General features: G+C 34.3%; 1 protein-coding gene across 1 annotated transcript in view; it reads right to left on the bottom strand.

Annotated features, from left to right (window-relative positions):
• LOC105359095 (nose resistant to fluoxetine protein 6) overlaps positions 1-10,221 on the bottom strand; it is a 12,062-nt gene extending 1,841 nt beyond the window's left edge. Inside the window, exons 1-11 of the mRNA XM_011495574.1 lie at positions 10,029-10,221; positions 4,815-5,059; positions 3,891-4,084; positions 3,329-3,450; positions 3,012-3,239; positions 2,447-2,657; positions 2,121-2,286; positions 1,606-1,685; positions 1,427-1,522; positions 816-945; positions 1-75 (exon numbers count right to left, since the gene is read on the bottom strand). The exon at positions 1-75 is cut by the window's left edge and continues 82 nt beyond it. Coding sequence (XP_011493876.1) covers positions 1-75; positions 816-945; positions 1,427-1,522; positions 1,606-1,685; positions 2,121-2,286; positions 2,447-2,657; positions 3,012-3,239; positions 3,329-3,450; positions 3,891-4,084; positions 4,815-5,059; positions 10,029-10,221 — 1,740 coding nt within the window. The remainder of the gene's footprint in view (positions 76-815; positions 946-1,426; positions 1,523-1,605; positions 1,686-2,120; positions 2,287-2,446; positions 2,658-3,011; positions 3,240-3,328; positions 3,451-3,890; positions 4,085-4,814; positions 5,060-10,028) is intronic.
• Positions 10,222-10,670: the final 449 nt, after the last annotated feature.

The raw sequence follows: 10,670 nt of genomic DNA, 5'->3' as shown, positions 1-10,670 counted from the left end.
TTGCTTGTCGCAGAGACCGAAGAGCGCGATGACGTTGCAGGAGCTGCCGAGTAACCAAGCCACTGCAATTGTACTCTAAAAGGGCAGATAAAGATTGTTTGGTTTTTTGTTTTTTGTTTTTGTTTTTAAGGTGCCGATAAACGGACAAAACCGTTTGGTCCGCCTTACTTTAAAAATCTGGCATTAACTGTTACCAAGTGACTACATTGAGATGATAAATAAGAAATTGAATGCGTTAATCCGGTTAACGACATATTAAATTCCGCCACTCGAGTCTTAAAAATATGTATGTAAATTATTTCGCGCAATGCCGAAGTTTTTTTTCATCTCTATGCTAAACTCGCTAAGCCAGTAGAGTTCGTTGTTTTTTTTTAAATGTGACATTTTTATGTTGGAATTGTTTTGTTATTACGCGACGGCCGACAGTGTCTGAGAATGCGAACGAATGGTGATCTTAAAGACTTAGCGATCGCGTTGGTTACACAAGTATTCAGCACAATAGTTGCGCTGAGTTAAATGCGTGAAACCGAACGCTATTGAATGTCATTAACGTGCAAGCACATTTGAATATCCGTCAAATAGGTGTGGAAAACCGTAATTTGTTCGGTTTTTTTTCTTTTTTCTTTTTTTCTTTTTAGTATTAAAGAATAAAGAAGAAGAAGAAATAAGAATAAGGTAAGTTAAAAATGCAGAGTTTTTCATTATTTCGAACAATCAATCAGTGGATAGAAAAATTTCAATTTAAAATGGGAATGCACCATTGCTAGCGAAAAAGTGTTGGAATTAATCATTAGTTGAAAGATAATCAAACGTACCTTTTGTAACGTGAGTTTGCTATTTAGTCTTGTTACAATGTAAGCGGTTATCATTCCTATTAAATACGGACCAACTCTGGTCCATGGTGGATCATATAATACACTCAGCATGTGATACTGTTGGTCCATTCTGTGAATTGAAGGAGAAGAAAATAATATTGAATTTTAAATGGGACTATTCTAATCCCTAAAAATACGAATGTAAATTATCCACTCTCGTAGGCTAATTTCATTTGACCAAAGCACCACGAATACATTTCATTTAAAAATACAACGTTAAATTCACGAAGAATCGAGGTATTGATGGTATGCGCTGCAATTTCGTTTATTGTATATAAAAATTTGTAATACAGCGCCAATAAAAGTGATTTGATAATACGAATTTACGTAAAAATTATGGTTATTGTGTGATGTTGCAATAAAATTAAGAAAGTCAAATTTTCTGGCTACTTAAACTCGTGGATATTAATTTGTATCGTAAGAATAGAATTTATTCGAATTAGTGGAATTGGCATAACTCCCTACTCCCAATCAAACTCTACAACTAATGGAATTCTTTCGTCAATAATTAATTATTTGAAATAATATTCTATTTATTTGCGTGTACTTACGTAGGCACGTAATCGTTAATGTAGGATATGTAGCCGGTGATAACGATCGAACCGATCAATAAGCACAGGACTATTGTCACTGTTGTATAAAACAATCTTAAAGAAAAGAAAACAAATTAAGTGTTTTGACATATGTCACAATGTAAGTCGAATTATGTAGAAATGAAAGAAAAACTTACGCGGATGAAAGGATCAATAGAAACGTGCCGATTATAAAGAACTGCATGTCATTCGATAAGTACCAACTCCATGACATGCACTTTTAGTAACAAAAATTTGATGCAATTATTACTTGGCCTTATAATGTCAACAATGGATTATGTGTATTTTACATAATCAAGTAATTTAATCAAGAGGATAAAAATTAACATAAATTTCAAAATATTAAATAGTCAATTACAAAATAAAAAGTTTTCGCAACAAAACATGTTCATGTAAGTATCTTAAGGTCCATTAGTTATTAATATTGTAATTGAAAAATATCCTTGAACATCGTCGCATTATTACGAAATTATTATCATTTAATTACGAAAAGCTTCGATGGAATAAAAAAATATTAGTTGACAAAACTTGACTGTCAATAAAAATTTACCTCCCACAAAGCGAGTTGTAGAGATTTATTCACGAAAGAAATTACCAACGTACACAACCATAATAATAATCTCATTCATCATCTACAAAACGTTATAATTACCATTGTATCTCTACTAAAGAGATTATTGATATAAAGAATATTTCTCCACCAGTACTTTGCGCAAGTCTCCTGAGGACGCTCAGTCATATAAAACTGCGAGCTCCTTCCGTACCAAGAAGTATTCACTTGAATTAATCCTATCATCATCACGTATGCGGGAGTCAAGCTGTGGAAATCATCAAAACAATCACATCAAAACGGCAACTCCAAGACTTTTTAGCAAGATTAATGCACTCAATAAGCTTTATATTCTTTTTATTTTCTTATTTATCTCTCAATTACTTATAAATAGTACTTGATACGTATAATAAATTTGAAAACCTTACCGTATGAAGCGTCGAATTACCGTAACCAAAAGTTCTACAACTGCATGTCCAATGTTTGCCTTTGTTTCTCCCTCATTTCTATGTGCAATGAGATACATATAAGCAAGCAAAAAACCACTTAAGAAGAAAAATGTATCGACAGAGAGTGTCGAATTACTTATCACTTGTACCGCAAAACCTTCCGACATTCTCCAAGACCAGCTCTTATTATCTGTAAAATGGCATGAATTCACTTAATTATTTAGGTTAGACTTTACTTTCCAAAGTCATATAATGAACGAATCATTATGGTTAGTCATTAAGTAAACATTCCATCGACAACAATTAATTTTTTTAATCTAATGTATATTTATAATTATAAAGCATTCGTGTATTTAAATTTAATATAAAACTAATTAGCAGACATTTCATTGTAATATTTCCATCAAGCGAATTGAATATCAATGGCATTTAAAATAATTTTCTCGGAAAATTGCTCGTCACTTGTATCAATTCGAGCATATTATTTCCCCGATGCACTCGACATTGTAAATTCTAAGGGAAAAACTGGAGCATTGAAACTTACCAGCGTAGTCGCTCATATAAAAAACCGTGTGAATCATAATGATCCAGACCATTCCCAGAAATCTTAATCCATGGATCGGTGCTATGGAATTGCTGCTCAACTTTGTGCTGAATATTAATTTTGTATTGGAATGTATTGAGAAGCAGAGTAATAATTTCACTAAAATTCGCGGATTTCCATTGCGTTTTACCACCGCAGCTTCGAGATTGTCATCAACTTTCATTCGTTCTAATAAAAAATTACAATTTTATTTTAATAAATCGATACAAATATATATATATATATATATATATATATATATAATTATTATAATATACCATTGTTATTATCGAAAATTTCTTGCTTCTTCTTCTTCTTCTTATAGATGTGCTTCTGGTGTACTAACAAATCATACGCGGTTCCACTTATCATCAATAACAATATTAATATTAGGCAAATTCTAAACAAAAATATAATTAATTTAATCAATGAAACGTCGTTACATATAATTACCAAATTATTAATTAATTGCTATTCATTTTTTTATTTTATTTTACTTCTTGCACTCGGCAACAATTAGAATTGAAATTTATGGCATAAATTTCTTGTCTAATAATAATAATAATAATAATAATAATAATAATAATTAATATTTTGTTTATGATAAATTTGTGCTACGTTTAATGATATTTTCACTTTAAAATAGAAAATTTTTCTCATCAAATCAGTGTTGCGCGTGATTAGAAAAGTAATATATACACGTAATTGCAATTAATTCAATTTACTGTTTTAGTTAAATGGAGCTTTTTCATCTATATTAATCTAATAGCGCAACTACAAATTAAATCAAATTGTAACGAAAACAAAAAAAGATAAAGAAATAAACAAAGATAAACGCACTTGATGAGGATAATTTTTCCACTCAGCATCCAATAATAATCGTCGCGCAAATCTCTAACTTGAATTAATTGAAAGTCGGCAGAGAAAAGTTGGCCGATGATTAAGCTTTTGTCGCGAAACATGGCGCTTAAAGCTTTTCCCAATTCATTTGTCGAGCATGAGGCCGGCATACACAAACCTAAGCTTACGAGATCCTGTAATAGATATTAGTGAGCATACTCCTTAAATATAATAAATATATTTATTGATTTTGTAAATACTATGGTCACATAAATTTGACAATATTTAATTTTCATGCAACATGTATATTTTAATTATTGGACTTTATTCATGAATGTAGATGTAAGTCTTGTGGATATAATTGAGTTGACGTTGTAGTTGAGAGTCGAGAGTTTGCTTTGGTAATTGAGTTTGGAACTCTACGGGAAGGGGAACGTCGAGCTCGAAATTTTTTAATCTCATCTACCAATTTTTTTTTGGAAAAAGTGAATTTTTATTTACAAAAGTCCGATTGTCGATTCGTTCGTTCAGAAAATTTTGATATTCCCATTCAAAGTTTCAAACATTCAAATACATTATCATTAAACGCGTTAATATCCTAAATAAAATGTATTCAACTAGCATATACGAAATATTTTATTTACCAGTATTAATGATACCAATGATATATTGCGTGCATTGCCGGAGCGGATATTTTATATAGTAGACGAGGACGGAAATTTGAATGGACGATTGTAATTATAACGAATTATTATTAAATGGTGTCACATTGTCTCAGTCGCGTCTGACAGACAGCGTGAATTGAGAAAAGGTGAGAGTGGAAGTGTAAAAAGGTTCGAGCGATCGCTCCAATAGAGTCGAGACATCCGAAAATTACAATCCCATTCGCTATCGCTGATAAGAACACGAGGAAAATTATTTCACCTCGTTTGGAAGTCTCACGTGGTACTGAATGGTACTGTTGTGTCGGAAATGGGCGACGAAGTAGTTGATCGGATAGGGCGGGAATTCTTCGCCAACGTCCCGGTACCGGGAATTATTCCTCATAACGTCAGCCCGTAAGTTGAATGGCGCCCTGTTCATGGTGTCCAGGCACTGACTTCGGCTGCCCAGCCAGTAATTGTTGCCGTAGACGAAGCCGGGCTTGGGCTCACCGCTCGAGTCGAGCACTGAAAATCAACGTCATCGGTTGGTTCCTCACCACTACTTACGATCTCATTTCCAAGCGAATCTCGGCTGCTGAAGAGACATGCCTGCCCCTCGAGTTAATCGGTATATCAAATTCGCGAATCTGTGAAATATTGGCTGGAAGTCTGCGAGAGTGGAAAAATCCTGTTGGAAGGGCCGTAAATCTCTTTGTCTTAATCGGAGCTGTTAAAGCTGATGGATCATTAATTGCGCAATGATTATTGCGCGGGATGAGGGCGAATAACATACGTAATGTTGTGGATCATAATTAAATATTTTAAATTTCATTTTTTTTTTTCATTTTTTTTTTTTTTTTTTTTTACAATAATTGGTAGAATTTGCGCACACCAATAGTTGAGATGAAAGTAATTGATTGATGGCTAAATAGATCCACGCCCGTTGTATCTGTTCACATGGTACAATAAATTAAATTCTACCCTCTAGAAAAATATTATGTTTTTCATCTACGTTTAATTAATCATGTCGACAGCTTTGTTTCATTCGATATTCGTAATGCTTTTCGGTGCGATCGAGAAGCAAAATAATCGATCCAACAGTTAATCGACAATAAAATACTGACAAATTATTTGATAATTAATGCAATTATTACGATTTTGTAAGAAAGAGTTAAAAGGAGGCAATCGCGAGTGGATGAAAAAGTATTGGAAATATTGTGTACGTTAGTGAAAGCTTTCAACGATACTGCTAACCAAATGTATTTTATTCATTTACTGATTGCATAATAAATATTTAAAATATCTGTAAAACATGACACGTTTAGTCATAAAAATCATATATTAAATTTTGCATTTTGTTTTTTATAAAAGCTCAAATAATAATAAATCATTCGATAATATTCTATTTTACTCGATCGACTGTTGTTTTTATTTTTGTTTTTTTTTTTTGTTTTGAGACAAACCTTTTCAAGCAACTTCAAAATGCTCCTACATTATTGAAAATCTTTCGTGTTTGATATTTCATTACGATTCAATTTTAATGCGAAAAACTCTAACGACAAATCTTTAATAATCCGAGAAAAAGCGAAATTTTTATTTATCGGTGTGTTTTCAAGCGCATTTTACCTTTTTAGAAAAATTTCTCATAACATACTTTGAAATTGTCTTTTATTTTTGGAAAGCTGAAAGTGGAAAATAAAATTTTTATATAAAATAAAACCATTGAAAAATTAAATCTACGCATTGAAATGAATTTTCTAATAAGTAAGTACTTGCATTAATGTTTTTTTTTTTGTTTGTTTTTTGTTTTTTGTTTTTTTTGTTTGTTTTTAACACATAATAATTTCTAATTCAATAGCATGAATAGAAAATGCAAAATATCTTGTACAGACAAATTAAATTAAATTTTTCAATTTTATTTTCTGAAAGTCTATATAAGCTAATTGGCAAATATTTTCAAGCAATTATCGATTAATTTGTCGAATATCACTTTCAATGTAAATGCTCAATTATCTCTATTGGAATGTGGACATTAACTTTATTAATATTGACAAACTTATGAAACAATTTATGAAAATGAGTACTTAACGCTCGTCTCATAGTTAATAATAAATGATATCAATTATAGCTTTTATCTTTCAATGGCTAGAAAATCTATCGATTGCCGTTCAACCTACTTTATAAATCACATGAAAATAAAAAGATTTTACTTATAATTTAAAATACGCGTTCCCCAATCGTTGTATAATGCCCAACAGTTTCTTGCTTACTCTGTTTTCAGCAAAAATCAACAAGAAAGAAAGAAAGAAAAAAAAACACGAAAAAAAAACACGAAAAAAAAAACACGAGAAAAAAAAACAAAAGAAAAAAAATATATATATATCTATATGTATGCGCGCGCGCGCGCACGCGCGTGTGTGTATAAATTTCGTTAAACTAAAAGCGATTTATGAAGTTGTAACGTATGTCGCGTACGTAATCATATTTCTACAATGTTACGTACTTTGCGAGTATCGTTAAGCATACTTTTCCGGGCAAAGAGGGTAATGTCCATACATTTCTTTCGTCGCACGCTCGATCCACGAAAGCATTCGCCTTAGTTCATTAAAGCCACATATACAGAAGCAGCATAACCGATCTATACGAAGAGTAACGAGCGAAAAGCGCCTTGGCCAAACATAATCTTACAGTGTACACAATCGGCACACGTCGTGAATAATTGCGGAAGCACGTAGATGCCCGAAGAGGTAAGATATCGCGGCAGGATACGAATGGGAAAACGGAAAACAAGTTTCTTGTGTAATGCCGTCTCTCGCGAAAGTCAAACGTCTACACGAAAAAATTAGCGGATACATGCTTTACTGTCACCGTACAATAGCTACATGGGCTATTCCATGTCCAATGGTGTAAAATAGCTTTGAGTGCAGCCTAGATTTTTACAAAAATTTTTAATTTCTCGTTTTTTAACATAACGCACCCCTGGCTAATCAACGTTTCGACTCGACTTTTTATCATTTTATCATCGACGGTACATGCTAATAATTAAATATGATTCTAAAGAACATTCCACTTGCCTCCTTACGATTCCACATGGCTTTAATCATTATGATCCCTTAATTCCTTAATAATCCATTTATAATGGCAATAATGTGCATTTTTCAGCTGCCTAGATCGCTCGAATTAAAGTACTGAAAGGACACTGTGGCAAGTGAATCCCGTAAGTTTTCAACGTGGAAGCCCTCGCGCGCACTCGACTAGCAAGGGAAAGACCCCGAGGGATCGTTAGATGAGTAGTAGAAGAGAAACGAATAATGAACTTAGGGAGGTCCGGCGATGCACGTTGCATAATTATAATATTTGCCCTGCGGTACCAAAGTCCATGTTATAACTGGCTGTGTAATCACTTACACGTTGACCGACAATTACTACGCTCGGGTTGCTTGGACGTGTAGCGATTGAAAGATAGAGATGCATTTAGCCACTTCAACTTTCTTTGATATAAACGTATACGCGATGTTTCCCGTTACTTCGATGATTAATTACTCCTGACTCGTACACACGCCGAATGCTCATTTTCTTATTTGTTTTCCTTTTATTTTTATTTTTTCATTATGTCTTTCTTCTTCGCGTATCTGCTTTGTTTTTTGTCGTGAAAATTTAAATAATATGATTGCCCAACAGAGTTAAACATTATACGCTTTTAATGACTTATTGGTTCCGCATTTTTGATGCAGCAATTTGAAAGTATATTCTCTGCTACGTATTCTACCATGCATTAATTAATTGATTTTTCGTTAATTTTTTTGCTCGCTTTCGTCTTTGTCTTTGTCATTGTTTTTTCATTCACATTGGAATACCAGACTAGTAGAAGTACATACATTAACAATAATAATTCATTTTACCGATAGTTACAGGAATAAAAATCTTTTTTGAATTTCTATTCTCATTTTTCTCACTTTTAACTAATAATGATAATTTCTTATAATATCGGGGATCGATTGAAATAATTTAAATTCGTTTAAAAAATTTGCTTGGCGTTTCATTCGTAATGACAATGTATCATGTAAGTTACAAAATCGTAATTACAATATCGTACTTTTTAATCCGAATCGATGTTCTATCGATATACTCTTGTATTTAAATCTTCAAACTTTAGTTATATGTGGATATGTTTGTGGTGTAGTTTTACTAGACTCGTGCAATAGCATTGAAAAAAAAAAAAAAAAAAAAAAAAAAAAAAAAAAAAAAAAAGAAAAAAAAGATTTAACACGTTTTAACACAACAACGATCGCACACAATCTATTTGAAATAAAAAGCAAATTAGGTTTTTATTTGCCAATATAAATGAGAATATCAATAAAACATATTAATAAACAAGATTGTTTACTACTCTTAGTCGTCAATTAGCATTAATAGCCAATTTTGCGTATTTGTGAAATAAATGATATTAAAAAAAAAAATAAAAAATAAAAAAAAAAAAAAAATAATCAATAAATGACGATTATTTGTAAATAATTTCAAATGTTTATAGTTAGCAGCAACAACGCGTTATAGATGAAAATGAATGAAATTGCATTTATATGTTTCACGAGAATGTCTCATAAACATCGTCTGTATCAGTATGTTAACCTAATAAACGGTAATTGTACTTAATAATGTATTAGGAGATAAAATATACGCTGTCCGATAATATCTATACATGGCTTATAGCCAATGTAACACCTAACCACTTCCATACTTTGATTATTAATTATTCCTCTATCTCGCTGGATCGCTAGATATGGGATACCGAAGGTGTATTTGTAAAATAGAATACTGTTTAAATAATTTACTCGATACAATTCATCAATAAACAAACAGGTTATATCTACAGTGAGGCTTGCATTTAATCCTTCAAATACAATTTTCAAACGCTCGAGTATACTCCGCCTAACGATATTTATTACCATTGTTTCGTTAAAAAAAAAAAAATGATTTATGAAGCTCTCGTTGAAGAATACCATTGAGCTATTGTTTTTCAAAGCAATCCGTTGTTTATATTATTTCAACGTACACAAATATTTGAATCTCAACGATAATCTCCAAATTATAAATTAAATCTCCCGCGCATTTCCTACAGAATCCTACTCAATGCATATCAGTGTATATAAAAAAGCCAAGCAGAATGTGCGATTGTATTTGAAAATTTGTATGTGAACGATATTAGGTGCAGGAGATTGCAATTTACGCTTAAAATATTAATCGCTACGTCGAAGCGCGAATATAGCGAATAAAAACAGCCCTTCGCTTCGGCATGGCGAAGGGAGTGAATTCGACGTCAAAGGCTACACGTTTGCCATAATTTCGTTTCGGACTCGCGAGGTTGGACGAAGATTAATCGGCACCGTCTACAACGAAACTCGACGATTTCGCGGCGGGCCCTTCCACCCCTCGAATGCAAGAAGAATCGGCTGCGGCAACTCGCGGGGAAAGGGGCGAGCTCGGCCATACGAACTTTTGACGGCCCAGAGCCTCCTCTCGTTGACGGCACGCCGGAAGTGGTCCAGCTCCGCCCGGCAGTCGGACTCGGCGAGGGCCCCGGCGCTGACGACCGCGAGTCCGTAGGCGGGCAAGGCCCCCCTGAGCACGAGATCGTCGCCTGCGGCACCGAGGAACGCCCGGGTAAGTAGGACCAGGAGGATCGGCATCATCCCGCTGGGCCAGTGCCACATCGCCGAAGCCGCGGCGTGATATCGCGCGAGGGGACTGACGCCGGGGGCCCGTTCGCCTCGATACCAAGGAGCCCCGAACCACGCCCTACCCCCGGCCACGGGAACCGGCCAATCGGCTGAGGCGACGAGGCCCACGTGTCGCCGGACCGGCCAAGGGCTGCGCTTTCGTTTCCCAGACTGCGCCGATCGCTTTCTCCCCGTCGCCTCCTTTCCGGTCCCCGAATCCCGCAAGGACCGTCGCTCGGGACTTCCCTCGTTCTTCGCCGAGGGAGAGTAGGCTTACGTGGCTGTGGACTTCCTTCGAGCGATTCCCAATTTCATCCTAAACTCTTACTGCGACCTTTTATTAATAAATTTGTGAACCGATACGCGAGTTCTGTCTTAGTTCTGTGTTATTTCAGGTACTTGGTGGGATTCCGAAATTT

This window comes from Ceratosolen solmsi, unplaced genomic scaffold (assembly GCF_000503995.2).
Source record: "Ceratosolen solmsi marchali unplaced genomic scaffold, CerSol_1.0 scaffold1, whole genome shotgun sequence".
NCBI lineage: Eukaryota > Metazoa > Arthropoda > Insecta > Hymenoptera > Agaonidae > Ceratosolen > Ceratosolen solmsi.
Note: the sequence above shows the minus strand (reverse complement) of the source record. Positions and strands in the feature narration are given on the sequence as shown.